The following is a 23,068-nucleotide window of genomic DNA, read 5'->3' as shown; positions in this document are numbered from 1 at the left end:
TATTTGTAATTACTTCAAACAAAGCAGTAGTTTGCATTCTCACTATGCTTCAACAGTTTTGTCCAACAGGGTTATTTCTGTAGCCTGTTTAAAAACTGTGTTATAAAAGCAGGATTTTAAAAGCGGTTTTATGCACTAATCTCTGGAGCTGGTTTCTGCCTCTCTCCAGGAGCTAAATTGAATGTATTTCATTATGTAAAAAGAAGCTTAATTTTAAATGCTAAAATAAACAGCCAACACTTTTCCCCACATTCCTAGATTATAATATAATGTCCTATTTACAGAGAAGGTATTAAAGAAGACTGAACTGTGTTTCTAAGGTGAGGTGTTAAGAAATGGTATGCTTTAAAGTAAAAAAAGTGTTTTTTTCTTCCAGTAAGAGACTAATGCACATTATAAAATCTGATGTTTTCTAGAACATTGTTTACAGTGCTGTGAAATGCATATGTACAAATGTTTCCTTATTCATTATTTGATGGACAGTAATCATCAGTAACCTTGAAACTAATACAGTATTTTCCTGCAATGTCATCTCTACTATAATTGATGATGTTCTTTTAAAACATTCTCACTGTTTTAATTCCATTTAGGTCAATGCAAATTTCCAAAGCTGAAGGAAAAGGTGAAATTCTACCTCCAACTATACAAAAAATAATAAAAGGATACAACAAGTATCTACGTCCATTTTTTGATAGTAAGTAGAAAATGTGTTTCCATAAGATTGAGCCACAATGTAATGCAGTGTCTGAAGCTTAGCGATGATAGCAAATGTTTTTTTTGCTGTACTTTTTTCCTCCAGTGTTTGACAGTGGCTGATCTGATTGTACATGATGTACTATGATATAATAAGATGTAGCATAATAGCTTCTGTGTCCCAAGGTGAAATATATATATTCCAGGCATTCACAAACAAAACTTCCAGGCTCTGTTAGAGACCTGACTGTTGATGTTAATGTGTCCTCTGTGAAATAAGCTGTCATGCCTTGCCTATTTAAAAGCACAATTTCCTGTAATTTCCTAAATAATAACTATAGAAAGTTTTGATTAAGGATAAGAAAGCTTTATATATCAAAATGTTCATAAAAGCACAGGCAAATCTTGTTACTTTACCAAATATTAAGTGCATCTACTGTAAGAATGCAAGGGAATTATTTCATAAATGCTTCTTGCCTTGGGTCTTAAAGGTCACTGAACTGGTTCACTGCAGAGCTATGCGGAAAAATAAAACAAAAATGTAAGTTTCTTGCATTAGAAGTTCATGGTCACCAGGTTGGAAGACCCTCATAGTCCACTGCACGAAGGCAGATTTTACTGCCCTGCCGTGCAGTGAATGTTAAGCACTTGAAATCTCAATGACAGACATCCTCCTTGCTTGAATCAGGCTATTCCGTGTATCAGAAATACTGAGCAGTTATGAGGTAGGGTGAAGATATCTGCCTGGGGTAACTGCAGAACTCTGAAAATGAAAATACTCTCCATGCTGAAAAGATGCTCAGCACCACATCTGTCAGAAAATTAATTTGCACAGTGAATGCTCGACAATAGTTCTTAATTTAAATATTCAGAATCATTAAAGGTTTCAAATGACTTTGATATGCCTTCATGTCCTTCTTAATGATTAGCTGAAGTGTTTCTCAGAGCATACTGTTACCTCTTGCCATCCAAATACCTGGTGAGAGTATCAGCCTATTCAGTAAGGGCACTCCACATCATGTGCAATTTCTGAATCCATTTCATAAAAATAATAAGATAAATCTGTATTTTAGATTTAGGAGAAGGGGATACCTATTTAATCTGTTTGGTATGATTATGTTTGTCTCAGCTGCTGATAAAAACTGCTATAAAGTATTTACATAGTCTAAGATTTTCCACAAAATAGAAGTAATGCTAATAAACTAACACCTTTGCATTGGAGATGATGCATAAAGGAAAATAATTATATGCTTAGATGCCATTAATATATTTTGTTCATTGCTTAAGGCTAGTACTAGTGATACTTTGGCACTGCCATGATGGATGTGCTTTGGTGGGCACAAACAGAACTTAATTGCAAAATCCTATGGTAGTATTCAAGACTAACAACAGTAAAACACTTTTGAGTTACAAATCTCCCTTTCCTAATGTGAGCTTATTTTTTTTTTCTCAGCTGTAATAATACAGCAGAACTATAGTTCATTTTCTGCCTGTGGATTTTGTTCGGAGGGATGCTAAGGACTTTCTGCGTTTGCTTACAAATCCCAGAGGAGCTCAAGTGCAGATCTGCCATATGCAGAGACAGTCTAGCATTTCCAGACAGTGCCACTGTTGCTGCATATGCTCGCTATATCTCAGGCGTACAAACACTGTGTGTCAGGATCTATATTAGCCCTACTGCTGAAGGAATGGGATAAGAATCTGAAAAATGCATTTTATGGATGCTGTCAGGGCTGGTAATTCTGTGAGAAATTACTTTTTAAAGGAATAATTTAGGTTAGAATGATCTAGGAAGTGTTTATCCTAACTATTCTACGATTCTGTAATTTTGGACCTGTAGCTTTTGGCAAGATCATTTGGGATCATTTTCCATGTAAGAGAGACATGTATGCTTGGGGTGGGGAGTGGTGTCTTTGCAGCCCTGACCCCTCTCTGTTGCGGACGAGGTGGGCTGCAGCTTAGATGAGATGTGGGTCCAGGAGGAGCTATTCCTCAGAAGCAGAGCTAGTAACCCACTGGAATCTTCACTTTAACAAATCAGTTTATTAGTCTGATCTCTGTGACCACAGCTCTCCTAGCTTTGTTCTATTTAATAATTTCCTTTGTTCTATTTAATAATAATAAAATCCATAGAAATACTATGAATATTATTTGTCTGCAGCTGGTGTACCCTGTATCTGTTCTTCGTGAGAAAGATTTCAGCATAACTGGCTTTACTCAGAATTACATCAATGGCTACAGTTATTTAGTAATTTATACTTACGTGCATTTTTATTTTTACCATCCTTTTTTCCCTGAAAATCCATACTTTCTTTGGTACGATATAGCTCTGTGTCAACCTATCAGTGCTGATTTACTCTGAGAAGGAAACTTGTAAACTTGTTTTTCTAGAGATGTGCACAGAAAAGGATGTATGTGCATAATAACCCCAAGATCTATGTTTGCTGTCTGAAGTGCATGAAAGGATTTGCATAAAATGGGAACCTAGTATGTGTATGTCAATACATGGAACTATCTAAAAATAATATCCTAAAGTCAGCTGCCCTTTTAAATAATTTGGCTCCCTTTTTATTTTTTTGTGCCAAAACTCCTTTGCTTTTTAAAGTATGCATATTTGTTTATTTGTGTGGTCAGTTAGATATGCACTCATAAATATCTGTAAAGAAATTTGTCATAAAACTAGCTGGTATTATTTGTTGGCATCTAAAATGCTTTGAGCTTAATGTTAGCTAGTCATTATGGAACACTGAAATGTGATTTATATCAAGTGTGAGCAGGCCAGAGGTTAGCTTGAATGTAGAATAACATAATTCAAAGTCATCTCAAAGTTATTTGTCCTTGAAATTTTTCTTCAGGCAGGAAATGAGGATTTTTGAAGGATGCTTGCTGCCAAGATACAATCATACTCTTAAAAAAATCAGTGACACCAAACTCCTTAATATTTAGCAAAATGTTCGGTTTTGTTAGTCCTGAAAAGAAAGCATTAAGTATAAACAAATGATCATAAAATAGGGTTCCCCTTTCCCTAAAGCTAGGAGGAACACAAATATTTACCAGTCAAGGAAATCTTACGGCAGCTCTTAAGTTTAGTTTAATAAGCCCTCCATTTGCTTATTTGTTCATGCAAGGTCCTTGTGCTGGGACTGGCAGATGACTGGCAATTACCTAAGAGGATACAACTCAGCTAGTGTCATTAACGAGGACATGATGAGATATTTTTCCTTTGAATCCAGTAGCTGTATAACAACACAAAAATTGGCTTCTCCCCTTACATTGATGGGAACTAATAGATTTATAGGTTTTAAGTCTGGATTAATCTTGCCTCCCCTCAGGCCACCCCTCCAGACCCTTGTTGCTTAAGGGCTGCCATTTACACCCAATACAGAATGTCTTTCCCATCTCTAGGCATCTAAAACAGGTGCTTAAAATTAGCTCAGTTGAAAGCAGTCCTAGTATGTCAAAGGTTTGCAGACAAGTAAAATATACTGAGCATTTTATGTTTGGTGGGTGGCACATACCAATTACCAAAGAAGGGTGTTACTTTTACACAATGTTTAGTACAGAGAAGTCCCAGCTGAAATGGTTACTTGCCTGTGCCCTCATCCAAATATTACTATTAAGAATGTTCTTTTCCTTAACTATAGCATTTTTATATTCCTCTTTTGCTTGATGAACCAGCTCAGTATTTATAAACTGAACAGATAAAACCAGGCAGTTCCATTAATGAATAAAAAAAAATACCGATTCTAGAATGATTTTAACCATTATTTGTACTGGAATATGAAATACTTCTGTAGTAGTGTTAGTAGATAGTACCCCTTATCATAATAATGTCCATCTTAGACTTTTAGGTAGATGTGAAAGTCTTCTAAAGAAAAGCTGAGATTAGGAATTTAAAAATGCATATTTTTTTTTTTCCCTTAAATGTGCTACATAAACCTGAAACTTTATCTCAGTAATACGAGCTAATTTCAACACCAGGTTTTCTGCTGAAAATGTGTAGGCCAGTTTTGTAATGTTAGGTGCTGTGCCAAACCTCTCTGAATTAATGAGCAATTCCTTCTGACTTCAGTGAGCTTTGGATCAGGCACATGGAGGTGTTAAGGGATGCATTAAATCTTGTAAATAATTTTATACAAATAGATTTTGTTCTGTGATTGAATGTGATAATTTAAGTGTTCTCATTAAAAAGTGAGAGACTAGGAAAAGGTCACAGCTAAGTGTATTTGAATATGGAAGCTGTTTTCAAGTGGTATAGAAAAGTGTCATGCTGAAATCAGTTATTCTAAACTACATTTAAAAATTTATTTTCCTTAGCCTTGTAATGAGTAATACATTTCATGGTCTTAAGATTTTAATTCAAAAAAGCAAATTAAATTTGAGTCCAACCTTCTATATAAGACCAATCATCTTTTTTTTTTCTCAAATGTTGTTTATATTAAGTTTTATGTATTTAATTGGATGAAGGCATTTTAGTCCTCAGAATTTTACAGTATACCCCCAAAAGAGACCAAGAGATGTCAGAATATTAGCTGTGTCTAAGACCCTTTGATTTAGTGAGACAACCTCACAGAGTACATGAAACACCAAATGACCATAATCTAAAGACTATTTTATGTACCAATTATCCTTCAGAGAAAGGCAAAAAGCCCAGAATGTGTCCAGCCAATTGTATATTTGGGAAAAATATCTTTTGAATCCCTACTGAATCTGTAAAATTGTGATTTAATAAATCAGTGACGGTGCAAAACGATACACTTAAGCATACAGATGTTAATGTGTATTTTCCTTTCCCATGGAGATAAGAGACACTATGAGACAATCATTGCCATCAAACCCAGCTTCCTGCATGTAGGTTTGTGTTTGTTTGTTGTTTTTTTTCTCCCCTGCCCCTAAATGCTGAGTTCTAGAGACTCTAAATGATGAGCAGTGATTAAGTTCAGTTAGACAAAGATCTGTTTATTTGAAGTTTTATGTTGCCTATGGCTTCCATAAACTGGGATCTTGCTTTGCTTAGTCAACGAATGTGTACAGCTTACCTACACGATAGTGTTTCTGTGCACTTACTGACACTGGGCAAGTCACCTCTCCGTCTTGTCCTTGAGGAGCTGAGTAAATGCTGTTCCTTAATTTCTATGTTACAAGCTTTGATACTAAGCTTCCAGAGGTTTTTGTCTTCTCTCTCTGGAATATTTCTCTCTCTCTCAATTGAACTGTCTGCTGTTTGCACATTTTTTTAAATTCAAATGTGGAAAACAAATCATGTCACAGTAATCTCGTAACAGTCTTGCCAGTACAGTCTAGATTGCAAGATAACTTAGTTCTATGTATTGCTTCCCATTGCAATAGTGCTTCTGCCAAAGCATAATGCGGAAAGATCATGTTGAAATGATTATCTGTGACAACCTTTAAATCCTTCTCAAAGGCGCTGCTTGCCAAGATAGTTTCCTATCCTGTACATATTGCCTGCATTATTTGTCCCCACATTAATTGCTGGCATTTGGCTGTATTAAAGTGTGGTTTTTTGACAAATGATTTAACAAGCTGTTATTACATTCCCTATTTGTGGGAATTTTTGTCTTATTCACCAACTGTACCAATGAAACTACATCACTGACTAAAGATCACTGATAAGAACAAATAAGATTGACACTGATTCCTGTTAGAAATGGATCTGTCTTCTGATGTCTTTGCATCAAAAATTATGGTTGAGATCTGTCAGAAGGCCTGTCTTAATCTGTCCGGTCTCTTCCTGTAACATGTACTTGTCAAGAAAGATGTCTTGTGGTGGGACCTTAAATTCACCAAAAAAATCCAAGCTTAATTTATCACTTCATTTAAAAGTCCCATAATACTCTAAACCAAAGCAAATCTGTCAGTCAGTCAGAACCCCCCATTTTTTTGTGAACCTACAATAAATTATTCTGGTCTTACTTTTCCTTCTGATTCTCTTTTAGAGTTGCATAGTATTTTATTCAATATTGTGCAAGGGGAAGGTGTTCTTCCAAAAAGCCATCCCTTTCGAGATATTTCCAAATGCCAGAATCATCTTAAGTTTTCATAAACTAAATGAAAGCGCTTTTGCTAATAACTCATCACTGGCAGTTCACGATAGTGCAGGCTGACTTAAGTAGCTGGTTTTCAAAGTTACAAATATCTACGTGACACAGTGGTGGTTTACTTTTTTGGTGCAAAGATTAACAGACTGTGATCATTGCAGTGAACCAAACTTAATTTTTAGGTGTGCTCTGTGCCACTCTTCTGGCTAATTTCCCATATGGGGTGACTAGGAATATCTGTGAAGCGCATGACATAACAGGCTCTGTACATAAATTTCAGTAAAAGTTAAAATATATGTTAATTGAATTGTGCACCCATTGCTGTAAGAAGGAACACCCTTCCGTGGTTATTTGCCATGTTTTGAAGATTCTCTTAACTAATGCAGGACAAACTAATTTCAGTTTTCTTCTGAAGATCGGTCAATTTCTTCTGAAGCTGCCATTATACATTCGATTCCTGCCAAACATATGGAAATGTAGGAATCGACTGCCTCATCTGGTCTGCTGCCCTGTTTCTGACACTGTCAACAGACCTTTCAGAGGAAGTTCAGGGAAAACCCTGGTGAATAATTGTGGGGAGACTCATTCTGTTATTAATAATCTGCTTATTTAGTAAGGAACCATAAACTCTGTTTAGCCTCACACACAAAAAAATTAGCATTTAACTATTAATAGTTTTTTTTATTTAATTAACTGTTAAAGCAAGCTATTCTCAGCAGCTTGTATTATGTTATTAAAGAACCCTTCCATGATTTCCCCCCCTGCACAATTCCTCTCTGGCATGTTGCTGTATCTGAAGGGATGTAATTTGCTGCTGAGTTTTCCTGAGTGCTTGGCTCGACAGGCAGGCTGCACAGCACAAGCTCTTGGGTTATGAAGACTGTCATGGTTAGCAGAGCTGGGTGGTTTTGTCCTGACTACAGTACCAGTCTTTAGCACTTGAACTGCAAGGCAGGTCTGTGCTAGGACAATCAGTCTGAGCCTGAAGTACCTCTGAACCTGGCTGGGGTACATGTCTTTTGGTAGTTGGGAGTCACCTACACTACATTTCAGCTGTGGTACTCAATAATACTTTGAAAAATACCGTAACAGGAAAGAAGGAAGAAAGCGATGCACAAAGTCCTGTGTCTGTGATTTTGGAAAAATTAAACCTAATTTAATTTCAGTTATCGTTCTGGAAAGTCAGCTTTTCTTCTCAGATGTGTAACAATAGCACTGCTGATACTAAATGTTGCTAATGAACATTTCCCCTAATCTGTATCACTTTGACTAGGCAAGGATTAAATGTTCCTATCAATAAAATATGATATAATAGGAAAGTGTCTGATTATTCCCAGCCATAATTCCCACATTGCCAGCAGAACACTGCACTGTCAACTCCTGAGGATGGTCCATTAGGAAGTATATGCCTTGCATGATGAGGTTCCCCCCAGATTCTTGTGTGAGTGTTGGTAATGAGATACTCTCGTACAGTGATACATGGGAATCTGCAGGAAGGCTTGGAAAAAAACCCCAAACAACAAACCCCTAGAGAAGGGTTATAAATCATACTTATTTTGAAATTTAAGAATTTTTGAGCATCTGATGTGTCTTTTGAGGCTGGCAGTATTTCACTTGTAGTAATGATATAGTACAATGGTAAGCACAAGTATCAATTAATTCTGCTGCTGTTGCATGCTAGAAATGTGGGTGGAGTTTCCTAGAGGGTCAAGTTTATAATCATTGAGGAACAAATATAAATGTATTCTTGGGATATCAAAACCTGAAAAGAATGGAAAGAACAGAACAATATGTCAATGGTCTGAGAACTTTTAAGTTGTACAGTCTTGTTCTTAAGTTAACTTCCAAAGCCATCTTCCAATAGATGAACAATTTTTTCCAGTTCCAATGTACAGTTTATAGTATATAATAAACACATTGATTACCATCAGGGAATGCTGCAAGCCCACAGTCCTGCTTTAAGCTGGAGTTTTATAGTTGAAGTTTCAACTGAGTCCAGGACAAAGCATTTATAGATTCTTTCAGAAGTGCCAGATGTTTAACAGTGCTGACACAAATGGAAATTATTTTGGAAAAAATAAACATACCAATACACTTACACCACTTAGAATGACACATTTTTTGTTAGTTCAGGTCAGTGGGGTAAAGCTGGACCCTGTCTTCCTCTAGATGCCATTTGGGGACATCTATACCCAATGCATTGCAAAGAGCCAAGAGAGGGTTTCAGCAGCATGCCTGCAAAATCACCTACCTACATCTTATCTAAAAGATCTGGTTTCTCAGTACTGTATTCTCTGCTTCTCAATTACTTGGAAAGATGAACTTATTTAATATGAATTTCCTTGTACATGTACTCCATTAATTAGTCTGCACATATTCAACCAGGAATAATGTCATGTTCCCATGAAAGCTCTGCATAATTTCTGCATTTTAAAATACACAGCTGATGATCTTCCTTCTGACACTGTAAAATGTATTCACATGGAAACAAGAACCGGAACATACTAACATTACAATGCCAACTACTTAGGTAAGGTATTTAATCACAATGAATAAACCTTCAGCTGATCTTAAAAGGAGAATAAAATGACCAATTCCCTTTATAAATGCAAGTATTTAAATCACAAGTTAATTGCTAGTGGTCAAAAGCAGGAAGTTAAAGTGCAGTGACACAATGTAGACAATATATTCTTAAACAGCCAGTAAATAAAGTCACTCAGCTATCCCATCTGGATGTTAACCATGTGACATTGCCAGGTGCAACCCCTTAGTTCGCTAACATCTGATGGACCAGATGTTGCAGCTGGAAGGATTCTTTCCACTGCTCTGCATCTCAGAGCAGAAGGGTGTGATGTTCCTTGGGGATTGTACCTTCCACACCTTGTTGTGCAGTGTTTTTCCCAACATCTTGTTTCTGGAAAAAAACTAAATCATATAAACCAGGAAATATTTAGGAAATGAAGTATGTTTGTGAAAGCCAAGGTACTGTTGGTCTAGAAGTATTGTGTTTTGGTTATGAAATTGTTAAAAACATGTCACAGTCCAAGTTTGATGATTATTTCCTTGAAAAAATTTCCTTTGAACATTTAGAGAAAATGGATCATATTGTGGAAGATTTTCTAACCAGTTATCCTGAGCACGGAGTGTTGAAAAACTCTGTGCTAAATTCTGACTTTCTCTTTTTTGCAGATGGTCCCGTGTCAGTTGGAATGAGTCTGGATATTGCAAGCATTGATACGATATCAGAAATAAATATGGTATTGTAGCTTTTGCAATCTGTTTTGTTTTGCTTGTTAATGTGTTTACAGCTGCTGACAATGTGACTTTGAATTGCCTTGTGCAGTCAATGTGTGTCAGGAGATGGAATTTTATTTTTCATTACAGATAGTGGTTATAGTACTAAAATAAGTAGAGAAATGCAGGTGTAAATCACAGCTCTCACATACAAAGAGAAATTTGCTACTGAGTATTAATGTCATGAAAGGAATATAGAACAGTCTTTATTACCAGATGAAATGTCTAAAGCTTTATGCATTTCAGAAAGTTATATATTCATGTGACTTTGAAGCCACTCCCTTTCCTTGTGATTAAACACAGCTGAACAAGTATTGTTTTTCTTACTTTTACTATCTCACATAAATTTATTCCAGCTGTGTTTCATTAAATTTGTGTAATTTATTTTTGAACAAACTATGAAATGGAGTTGAGTTTTCTTATTAAAGATACTCTCCATTGGTACTTAGAAATAAAAGGCGAAAATCGTTAATTGGAAAAAAATATTAGAAAATATTTGTGTGCTTTTGTGTTTATAGATGTGTGTGCATTTATAAATATTAAAAAATACATTAAAAGTTAAATATATAAAAAATCGTGTTTATATATACATAGAAGTATCTCACCATTTCATTACTCAGGTTTCCACAGAAATTGAACATTAGAATCTCTCTGTACTTAGTAAGTGTTAGATAGTATGTAAAAAGGGGAAAGTAAGGTCAGTACCTAAGATGAACTTAAAAAGTAAAAAAAGCACACCAGAAAATCAAAATTTCATTGAAGAAGTGCTAAGAAATAACATGATTTTACTGTAAGACTACAAAGCATATCGGAATTAAAGGTGAGTTGGGCTGAGAGCTATATTCATGGTCTTGGTAAATTTGGTACAGTTTCCCTTGTGATGCTGAAAGGATAAATTGTGCTAAGAGATTATTCACTGCTTATTCCATTGCCTTCTTTTGTCCTTTTGTCTATCTGAATTTATACAACTTTTTCCAAAGTTTTCTTAAAAAAATGCATTATTTAGTAGTTTATGTGAACAAAATGATGTTTGCAACCACTTATATAAATCATTCTAAGATTTAAAGATTTACAGAGACAGATTGTCTGCTTACAAAACTCTGATGACTTCAGTTGATTTATAGGCACGGACTTAGGCTAGCAGCTTTTACTGTAAAATTCCAATAATTGTAAGAACAACATGTACTCAAGATAATATTTTGTAATGATGTCATCCTCACATCAAGTGCTGGAAAATTTGGCAGTGCAAGAGCCAGTAGAACTGCTTTCAGAGTGCCAGCATTTAAGAACCGGACATGGGGAGTCACAGGCTATATGTGCCCAACAGCTGTTTCCATATACTTTTGTAAAACAGAATATCATACAGGCTTGCTCTGTGATAATTTTGTTTTTTCTCTTTCAGGACTACACGGCTACCATATTTCTAAGGCAACGATGGACTGATGAGAGACTTTGTTTCAATGGTAATAAAAGTTTAAGCTTAGATGGTCGGCTGGTGGAAATGCTTTGGGTACCAGATACCTTCATAGTTGATTCAAAAAAGTCTTTTCTTCATGATATCACTGTTGAGAATCGTCTTATAAGAATATACCCTAATGGAACAGTCTTGTATGCTCTACGGTATGTATATGCTGCATACCAGCCTTCATATTTGATATCTACTATTTTATGCTTTACATGTTAGTGTAAGTTTATGCTTAAGAAACTTATCTATTTGTAAATGTAGAATACACATGATCTTGTAGTTTTAAAAATGTGTAATGCTATTGACCAATATGATTAACTTTCTAAACTTAACAGTAGGTTTCATTTTCTTCTCTAAATGGACACTTTTACTTTCATGCCAAATGCAAGAATTGCATTTTGCCATTCCAGTTGTTTTTCAGTGAAGTCATCAAAGGGGAAAGCAAGCTGTCATGGTTGATTTGCATTATTTATTGCAGATTATCCTTTATAATAGATTTTGATAAGTATAGCAAAATTGTAAAATATGTTGCAAAATATCAGTAAAGGAAAATACACAGTGTGGGAAAGGAACACGGGGTGGCCTTTTTAGATTGCCATGAAATTCAGCTGTTCTGGAGTGGTTTCTCATTTGGGATGCTATTACCAGTAAATACTATATTTTTTCCTCTTTGCAGTAGATAATTGAATGGACATATTAGTTTAATAGGGATACATGGCTTTCTTTTATTTTTACTGATGGACAATTTTATCCCATTAATAATTAGCAATACTCTTTTTTTTCAAGGATCACCACAACTGTTGCATGCAGCATGGATCTGACCAAGTATCCGATGGATAAGCAGACGTGTACTCTGCAACTGGAAAGCTGTAAGACACTTAATCTTTATTATTTTTATACAATTAGAAAAAGATCTGTGATCTTCTTCAAGGACTGCTAGATATTATTATCAAAGAAGCTGGAATTTTTGAAGAAGCCAAGGCCCAGTATGTGACCAGCTGCTAATGAATTGTAGTAGTATCTGTATAAAAAGATAAATGCAGGAGGCATTACTGAAGATAGCATAGGTGTACTGGAATGCTGCCATGCTATTAATGATTAAATAAAATATCAGGAGATTATTTTAGGTTTGGTTTTGTTGCACAACCTGCAGTTATTCTCTTGGTCTTCAGGGGGAGTTCTGAGAACAGACATGTTCCAAGACAGCCACGAAAATACATTTTTCTTCTCTTTCAGCTAGTATGTATTTTTCCCCACTGAGGTACAATTCCTTTAGGAGAAAATGATATTGGAATAAGACTTATTTGTAAGGCGTAGAGTTCATGTTTAGTTAATTTACTGTTTTCATACTGAGAAAAGGTAATTTCATAGACAGTTCTGTTCTGAAATGGATACATACAGATTGCACTATGACTTAATTGCCTCTGTGGCAGTGCCCTAGGAAAAGAATGCCATCAGTTGATGGACCAAAACTAAATATACATTTATAAGTTCTCATTTTATCAATCCATGTCCTTATAATTTCCATTAAGATATGCTCTCTAATACTTTTGAGGCATGGTTACTTTGCAAATACCCAAATGTGCATGTTTCTAATTAACTTTTTTTTGTTAGTCATATGACAGGACTCTTGCAAAATATTTTTTGCATGGGATAACCTTAAAGAATAAACAATCTGTGAGATCAAAATGCATGTTCCAATATATGTCAACAGATATTCAAAATCTTTTAGGAGGTTTTCAGTGCTTGTCAAGTTTTACTGTGTATAATTTCAGAAGTGTGTGTATGTATTCTTTGTCTCTTGTTGATAATGACCAAGTAGAAGATTGCAAAGTTTCATTTTGGATGGAAACAAAAGGAAATAAACCCCAAAATTTTCCTCACATGGGAGTCCCTCTAGAATCAGCACTTTTATAAGCTCTGTTTAATAAATAGTGATTTGAATTAGAATTTGGATTTATCTCTAATTTGGAAAATCAACATATATGGGTTTACATCAACAGCATTGCCTAGTGAGTCATTTAATATTTTCTCTAGTTCCAGAATGAAATTTATGTCCCACAGGAACTTAAAATTTATTTGACAGTATTAAAAAATAATCCCCTATATTATTGAAAATAAGTGTTTTCCAGAATGATTCCATCTGCTTTTTCAATAGCACACAAGTGTCTCTTGTCCAAGGGGAAAACATGGTAATGTCCTCACAAATGTTCTCATGACATTGGTGTTTAGTTTTGAGGAAAACAGCTAGAAGCAATAAATACAAGAGAAGAGTGTGCTTTTAGCCCTTTTTCTTCAGTGTACTGCAGTATTTTCTTTGAGATAAGTAAATTTATAGATGAATCATCTGTAGATCATCCTAGAATGCTGCTTATAAATACCATTACCTAGAACTAAGTATTGTGAATGCAACATACCTACACATACACAGAAATACTGATGTTTATACATAAATAGTAAAATATATAACAAATATTTGAGCTGAAACAAAGGTTAGTCTTTTTGTTAAGTGATTACAAATGTGAAGACAAACATGGCAAGTAATGACTACACAATAAAGCAACCTAGTGGCCTTTGCAATGTGCTATTCTACTATAACTAGTTAATAACATTTGCTGACTTACACTTTCTATGCAGCAAAATACATCTCAGCCACAATGTTTGTTGCTTTTTTTCCCGTTATTGCAACACTTTAGAAGGTAGTACTGGCATATGTTAGGAGACAGAGGATTGCCACTCTGTTGGTATTACAGATGTGACATATGGGGACTTGGAGGGCTCCTGTCTCGGTACTGCCAGGGGATTCATGCTCTTTTTCATGTGGTAGGGAGCACCAGCATTCATTCATGCTAGGCTAAAGGCCTATTTCCTCAATTTTTCCCCACACAGCCTCCAGTCCAAATACATATTCCTATTTTGGGCCTATCTCTGCAATTTAATTTCCTTTTTGAACTTGTCCTTTAGCATTTATTCAGTGAAGAGCCATGTGAAGGCACTTAACTTGTGCTTGGCAATCAGGGGAAATTAAAATTAGCAACAGAAAGGTAAAAGAACTCATTTGTATTAGGCACTATGAATGTTTAATCCAAATTTTACTATTCCTGTAGTTAACCCTGTTGACATTAGCTGTTCATACTTGTATCAGCAAAGTACAGGAATGGGACATTTTGGGCTTGAGGAATTAGTTAGAATGAAAACTCAGTGTCATGTAAAGAGAATGGAGATTATTTGTAAAAGCCAAATAACATGGTTTAAGGATTTTGTCTCTATTAACTTTTAAAACTTTTTATAATTAGTAAAACATTAATCCCCTGAATAAAGAATAACTTTATACTATGCTGTTTAACTTTGCTGACTATTGGGAAGACTCTCCCAAGAAAATCCTTTACAAATAGGGTTTTGGAATTAATATTTTCAATGAATTTTCATAGGAAGGATGACCAAAACCTATTGTTCAACTAATCAAAATAATTTGGAACAAAAATGGCTCTATTAAAGCAAAACAACCTCCATTTGGGGATATGCTTGTGTCACCTTTCCCATCTCACACAACTTGGAAGACTGAATATCTTGTAAAATAAATATTTACTGTGGTGCTCTCTAGTTCTTTAGGCTTTATTTAAATATCTGCAGTTCATTTATACTAAGGGAAAGTAAAACAAATCCATGCCTGAAATAATGCATAAAAACTGCTTCTATGAACCTCTTTGTTTTGACTGAGGACAATGCTATCATTTGTTTGTAGGAAATGTTACTTTTATTTTTTGTCTCCCAAATCTGGGAGATTTCCCAGCATGTGGTTTTAGGGAATTTAAAACTTAGCTTGGATACACATGCTTTTGGCTTAGTCTTTTGGCACAACAGTATTTTAGCTTTAATTGCTATAGATATGATAACATGAACAGAGATTCCTGGTCATGTTACCTTTTAAAAAAACTGCCAGTGACAGTGAAAACAATATATCCATTTAAAGAGTCATCAGGGAGAGAGCATTTCCAGTTGAAATTGTCACTTTCGTAGGCAACGAGCCCAGTGTTTCCTTGAAGTGAAATTTCTGAACTCCTGTTTTTCCTACATTAAATGGCTGTAGGAAATTAGGTCTTTTTTTATCATTGCAAGAAGCAAAGCCATTAACTTGAAAATATTAAACTGCCGTTTTTATTTTAATGCATCTTCTTTTCTGTGATTCTTGTGCTTTGTTCCTTTTGCAGCATATACCCTTGTGCAATGTATTGCATTCTTTTCTCACTGTAATTTACTTACAATTGACTGAAGTCTAAAAATAGTCATCTGCTCATGTTTCCATCTCCTAAGCTTAGCACTTGTACAATATAAGTCTGTCAAATACAAGAATGATTGATCAAAGTAAGCTAAAGGAAAAGCTGTTCAAATGCTCCCTGTTAACATGTAAATTACATTAACATAATCTTGAATTAATCATATACACTACTCTGAAAATTGCCTGCCTTTTAATATAATGGGAAAAAGCTACGGAGGTATTTTTGCTATGATTGTGCTGCATATTGACAAGTGTGTGCAAAATACAGTTGCCTTCTGATAGATGATTCATGTCCCGTCTCAGCTTCTAATTACCACTTGAAGGTTAAGAGGATATCTCCTGGGGCCCCTGAAGTGTGCCACGCTATTGAGCCTGCAGAAACATGAGCATCAAGCTGGTGTCCTTGGAAGCTTCCAGGCTCCTAAGCCAAAATGTAGTCCCAAGTGATGACCCAAGCCCAGCTCAAAGCACAGTGCCTGCATGCAGCAGTGCTGCTGCTCTCCTCACTCCTTCATTTCTTTGGGAATGGGGCCCAAATGCACTGCATCAAGAAACAGCATCCTGGGAAGCAACAAAGGGTACATTTAATGTTTGGTTCGAATGCTGGCAGTGCTGTAATTTATGAAAGCTTTATTTCTTTAAAGCTTAAGAGCTTTTGCCTTGAGAATACCATGTGGTACTAATCTCTTTTACTAGTTTGTCATTTATACTAGAATAAAAGATACAAAAAAGACCACCTCCAAAAAGTCAGCTTTTAAATTACAAGACTTCACATTTTAGTGGGAGTTTCATTGCAAACAGGCATTACATTCTGCCAAACCCCGTCATTGTTTATGTCTAATTGTACTTTCAGGCAGGCAAATAAGAAACAGCTGAACCATAAGTGTGCTCAACACAAATTAATTATTGTGTAAAATAAACACATTTTTTTGGCTTGTGTATCACTACAGGGGGTTATAACATCAATGATGTCATGTTTTACTGGACTAGAGGAAATGATTCAGTTCGAGGTTTGGACACTCTCCAACTGGCACAATACACTGTAGAAGACCACTTCACATCTGTATCTGAAGCAGTATATGAGACAGGTAAGAACACCCTTATAACACTTTCTAGGTACAGTTTGGAATATGGCTCTGGAAATGGAGGAGCATTACAGAACTGAGCACATGGCTTTCTCTTAAGATGTGACAGTTTTCATTTTCTACTAGGTTCTATTCTTGAAACTGTAAATACTTTTTCAGTTGCTACCAGCAGAGACCAAGCTAATCTAAAGGTTGAGAGTTTCTGAGCATTTTCTTGGAGGCTACACATTACCTAAAGAATGATGACAAGACATTTACTACTGTTTCTGTGTAAAGGCAGAGGTCATAGAATCATAGAATAGTTAGGGTTGGAAAGGACTTTAAGATCATCCAGTTCCAACCCCCCTGCCATGGGCAGGGACACCTCACACTAAACCATATCACCCAAGGCTTCATCCAACCTGGTCTTGAACACTGCCAGGGATGGAGCATTCACTACATCCCTGGGCAACCCATTCCAGTACCTCACCACCCTAACAGTAAAGAATTTCTTCCTTATATCCAGTCTAAACCTCTGCTGCTTAAGTTTCAACCCATTACCCAGCACCTGTAAATTGGTCATTTAAATTGAAGAAGAGATGGGGAACCCTGGGTACCCAGTTCCCAGCCTCCTGGAAACAGCCACTCTGGCTTTATTAGGGAAGTTAAAGGCCTCTATTCACTCATGGATATTTCTGTGAATGTGCTTTGTGCTTAAACAACTACAAGAAGTTGGTTTTCGTGGATAGTGCTTGATATCCATGTAGGAGTTGCTCTTTATCTGCAGCAGCCTCTGTCCAGCCTGGTGGGCATATTGTTCAACCTGAGGTTCCTCTGCCCAGGGAAGGATCAGAAGCATTTCCTCAGACCTGTTTTTGTGCTGATCTTAGAAAACCACTGTAGAAAGTTTCCTCTAACAGTGGATTTACCCTCAGGAAAAAGTCTGCTTCTGTTTATTTCCCAGAGATTTCAAAAGGGCTTTCAGAGAGTTCAAGACCTGACAAACATGCTTCATGCTCTTTGGGTCTTTCGTTGCTGCTCTTCACTGCCTACTCAGTTTCTCTTCTGCTGAAGTCAACAAGCCAACTGGTGTTCTTTAAATGAAGACACACACATCTTTAAAACCTGTAGTTTCATCAGAGGGTATGTTACTAATTCTGAATCACAGGAATATAGTTTCTCTCTTCCATTACTGGATAATTCTGCTTGAATAATGCAACACAGAAACTTTATGATCTAATTTCAGATATTAATTCAGGCTAAAATTCAGAGTTCTCTAAATAGATATAAAATAGGAATGAAATACATATTAGCAGGCTCCAGGATGGCAAAGTATCTTGCTCCTTAAATAAATGATGCCTGCTTGCCTTCCTCCTCTTTACAGCTTCTGGGTAAGCAACATCTGGCTCAATCAAAAGAGAATCATCCTTTACTGCTGTTCTGCTCAGAAGGCTATTAGGACCTGTTCACCTTACAGGAAAATAGAAAGAGAAAACCTGCTTAATTCTCACTATCTCCTATCACGGAGTCCAGACTCTAAAGCCAAAAAACCTTGTATTATTTTTTTACCAAATAGACTAAAATCAATTTCCAGTTATAACTGAAGAGACATGATAGGATGAACTGTGTTTGTCTGTTCAGTAAATGATGCTGTCTTCCTCCATTTATGTTGGCAGGAATCGTATATAGAAAGTCAAAAGCCACTTTTCCTTGTAATTATAGATTTTAACACATGTAACTTAATTAGATTAAAATTTCCCACACCTGCTTGTTTCAAATCTCCTGTTCAAGAATGCCGTGTTCTCAAGTGCTGTGCAGTACTTTTATAATGAAATTTCATAATCCTTTCCATTTTCTATTGAGTCATTATGTATTAGGTGCTATTTCCTACATTTTTATTTTATTTTTCTTAGGAAAGCAGTGCCTACTGTAGCCCATATTAAAAGAAAAAAAACAACCAGGTTATGGAACGATGCAATCAATTTTGAAATGAAAAATTATGTTTTGCATTTCCTTACTTTATAAATAAGTTACATTATAAATAACAGTTATTTGTAACAACTGCAATTCAAAAAGCTAAAGATGCAAGAGAACTGTGTGTAGGATTTCCTAACACAGCAAAAAAAGCAATCAGGATTTGATACTCTGTGAACTTGAACAAACAGTACAGCTGCTGTGCAAGTGCAATATTGTACAACACTGCAAAACTTAAGTTCATGTACAGCCACTGACAGCCAAATTTAAAATGTAGTCAGCAAAATTCCTGCATAAGCAACTTCAGTAAATTTAAGAAAAGGGCATTGTGGATTAATCTTGTTTGTAGAATAGCATGTATCAACAGAAGAATAATCACATTGTTGTAACCACATAATAGTAAGTCACTTTGAATAATGTTAGCTAGGTTGCTGACTATGGTTTGGTGTTGATTTTGTTTTGGTACAGACCAATTTCATTTTGGACATTGGCAAATTAATTGTTAGAACTGTTTTCTACATGTCTTCATCTACAGTTCTTATACTGGTTGTTCTTGGACCCCAAACCCATGGGTGCTGGGTTTTTATTTTAGCTGTGTAGCCAGCACCACCTGCATTCCCAGAGTAATAAATAGTGGTATGAAAAACCTTTCCTATTGCAAAAATATAAAAGCAACAAAGGACAGTTAAAGTTTAGCTTTTTGTGTAAATAATCATAGCAATAATGCTGAAACACACTCTAAGAATTCATTTAATCTATTCTCATGTTACAAGACAGAGTCGTCTATATCTGCAGCCTACTTCCTGACAGATGTTTCAAGGAGTTAGTCAAACCTCTAAATTGTTTCCTTCACAACCTCCCCAGATGATTTTTTTCTTCCTGGTGATTATTACACACATATTTTCCTCATTTCTAATCTTGATCTCCCTTGCTGCATTTCAAACCCATTACAATGGATATGGAAGCCAAATTTCTTGTTATTTTTCATCAGGTCTTTCACTGTTTCAAGACATATATATTTCTTTTCATCAAAAATGTCCCTCTTTTTAATATATATAACCAGCTTTCTAGATCTCCTTTTTTTGCTGTTGGTCTCTCATGGTATTACTCTTAACTTTGCTGGCATGCAGCACCCAAAACTGGGTACCCTCTTCCCATCAGATATCCTCCAAGGTGTGAAGAGTTCACTTAATGCGTTTGATGAACTCTGTTCCTCTTTATCCATTCTGGATCGATATTTGCTTTTTTTGCAGGATTTTTTTTTTACCTTGTTCATATTGTGATTCCTTCTAATACTCCACCTCCTTTGTTGCCCTGTAGCTACATATTCCCTGTACTCTGTTTGGGGAGCTGGTAATCCCTAGCTGAGTGTAGGACTTTGTACATGCTTTTGTTGAATTGAGTCTTGTTTTACGCAGGCTGTTTTTGTTAGTATTTGGTATAATTTTGACTTCTAATCCTGTTCTCCAATGTGGTAACACTCTTCTCTTAAAAGAGAATGTCATCGTGTTTGTCAGTGAGCAGTACTGGACACTGGGCAGACCCCATGTATTCCCACTCAATAAATGTTTCTGTTTTCAAAGCAAGTGATAGCTAATTAATCTCAGTGAACATTTTTAATTAGGAAAAAAAGCAAAAATGTAATTTAATACTTGAAGCTAATTGTCTGTCGATAGCTTTTCTTCTGGTCTGCAAATTTCCTGAAGTCTTACTTTCACTACTGGAAGTATTCAGCAGCAGCAGGAATGAAGAGGCTCAGGTTGCTCATGTCTATTCTAACACTGAGTCTTCAGCCTGAGCCCAGAAGGCAGGGAGAGTTATGACAAGTAGTCAGGGCTCTTGGTGTACATCCCCACTTAGAGAAGCGTGAAGGTGCAGCAAAATGACATATTCAGATGGTATTATTTTGGCAGAATAGAGGCAAAGAAGAGACAGAAGCATAAAGTCAGTCTCTGCTGCTTGATGCACAAAGACAAGACATTTGCCCTCTTGAAAAGGTGAAGGGAGCTGGCTGCTGCTCCTTATCTGCAGTCACTGCCAGGGTTTTGACATCTATCACAAATCCTGCTTTAGCCTCCTTGAGCTAGAGGCCGTCAGACCTTGCTTAGCTGTGCAGTGCTGAAACTCTTTTGGCCCCTGGCCACTCCACGTTATTAGCTTCTCAGGTGGGAGGCAGTACTAAGCCAGTAGTGAGTTGCTCTAGTTTATAATTAGTGAACTGAAAATCACAAAGTATACAGAATATATATAGACTATAAAGGATGTATAAGAGTGTATATATATAACAGACTCCTACACAGAGTGTGTGCTCATCAGTCACAGTCTCTTTCTCTTGAAATATAGGCATTACCTTGTTTTGTCCTAGAGGCCTATTTGCAGTTTCCTAAGGCTCGGGAGGTTTATTAGATAATAATCAAACTTTTCAATCAAGGTATATTGACATCCTTAGCTTACTACATCAGTCAGAGAATTGCATTTCAGTTGCACAGCTTATTTGTTGGGTAAAAGCAGGACACTAGTCATTCCTTTGTAAATGAACAAACAATGAAAGATTGGATACTGAAAACAAGATTTTCAGCACATAGTTAAAGCAGTAAAATTCTATTTAAAGCTTTCCTCTACTGTGCCCTTAAAAGGTCTAAGAAGAGAAGATGATGATGCATTGGTAGAGTTACACTGACGCACTTGTGTGAGATGCACATCACGCATTTTATCTGGCACCCAAGGGGTTAGCATGCATATTTCATGATAGAGAAGAATGTGCCTTTGTGCCTGACTGCACATCCGTGTGCAGGATACCAAAGTGCTTCTTACATAAAGAGTGATGTGGAGCAGTCTTTTACTGGAGTAGAGTTCATCAAAAAGTCCACAGGAAGTAACTGCGGGGAAGATATTCCCATCCTGTAACACCAGAGTGGAAGTTAGGAACTGCTGACAGTGTTTATACAGCATCAGTCCTTCGTTCAGGTGCCTCTGCTGTGACCATTTGCTGATCAGAGGGCAGCAGGAAAGAGCAGAGATGCAGCGTTCTGCCATCAGCCAGGAAGAGGTGCCATAGAAAAATGGGATAATAAAAAAATGGATGACCTAGGGTGGTAAGGAAGTCTGTTTGTTTAGGTCTATATCAATTTCTTGGGCAGTGCAGCAATACTCAGTGTTAATAAAGTTACCAGTATTATGGCAAGATCTATACAAAGTTTCAGATAGGCAGTGCTGTAAATGAGAATGCTGTTTTTAGAAGCCAAAATCCAAACTTCAAAGGCAAGTTATAAAGAGGAATACATTATCTTTTCTTGCTTTCAGAAAGATCTATTTTAGACCTGGACAGCACCTGCTCAGCTACTGGTAAAGTCTATGCTGTTATAATTTTTATGATACTGAAACAAAAGTAGCCAATTGGAACCAACTGAAATTCACTTTCTTTCATGTCTACTTTAGTATTGTGAGTTGGAGTAGGTATGCAGACTATGACTGCTATCTAGGTTTGCTCATAGAATCATAGAATAGTTAGGGTTGGAAAGGACCTTAAGATCATCCAGTTCCAAACCCCTGCCATGGGCTGGGACACCTCACACTAAACCATGTCACCCAAGACTCTGTCCAACCTGGCCTTGAACACTGCCAGGGATGGAGCATTCACCACCTCCCTGGGCAACCCATTCCAGTGCCTCACCACCCTTACAGTAAAAAACTTCCTCCTTATGTCCAGTCTAAACCTCTGCTGTTTTAAGTTTCAACCCATTACCCCTTGTGCTATCATTACAGTCCCTAGTGAAGAATCCCTCCCCAGCATCATTATGGGCCCCTTTTAGATACTGGAAGGCTGCTATGAGGTCTCCACACAGCCTTCTCTTCTCCAGGCTGAACAGCCCCAACTTTCTCAGCCTGTCTTCATACAGGAGGTGCTCCAGTCCCCTGATCATCCTCGTGGTCCTCCTCTGGACTTGTTCCAACAGTTCCATGTCCTTTTTGTGTTGAGGACACTGGAACTGCAGACAATGCTCCAAGTGAGGTCCCACAAGAGCCGAGTAGAGGGGGCAGGATCACCTCCTTTGACCTGCTGATCACACTTCTTTTGATGCAGCCCAGGATACAGTTGGCTTTCTGGGCTGCAAGCGCACACTGAAGCCGGCTCATGTTCATTTTCACCAACACCCTCAAGTCCTTCCCACAGGGCTGCTCTGAATCTCTTCTCTGCACAACCTGTAGCTGTGCCTGGGATTGCTCTGACCGAGGTGTA

At 36.7% G+C, this 23,068-nt stretch overlaps 1 protein-coding gene across 1 annotated transcript in view; it reads left to right on the top strand.

The window, feature by feature from the left end:
* LOC101868355 (gamma-aminobutyric acid receptor subunit pi-like) overlaps positions 1 to 23,068 on the top strand; it is a 41,158-nt gene that overhangs the window by 5,521 nt on the left and 12,569 nt on the right. Inside the window, exons 2-6 of the mRNA XM_005144066.4 lie at positions 591 to 694; positions 9,942 to 10,009; positions 11,449 to 11,666; positions 12,298 to 12,380; positions 16,741 to 16,878. Of these exons, the coding sequence (XP_005144123.3) occupies positions 591 to 694; positions 9,942 to 10,009; positions 11,449 to 11,666; positions 12,298 to 12,380; positions 16,741 to 16,878 (611 nt within the window). The remainder of the gene's footprint in view (positions 1 to 590; positions 695 to 9,941; positions 10,010 to 11,448; positions 11,667 to 12,297; positions 12,381 to 16,740; positions 16,879 to 23,068) is intronic.

This window comes from Melopsittacus undulatus, chromosome 4 (assembly GCF_012275295.1).
Source record: "Melopsittacus undulatus isolate bMelUnd1 chromosome 4, bMelUnd1.mat.Z, whole genome shotgun sequence".
NCBI classification, from domain to species: domain Eukaryota; kingdom Metazoa; phylum Chordata; class Aves; order Psittaciformes; family Psittaculidae; genus Melopsittacus; species Melopsittacus undulatus.
The sequence above is the reverse complement of the archived record's forward strand: the minus strand, read 5'-3'. Positions and strand labels throughout refer to the sequence as shown.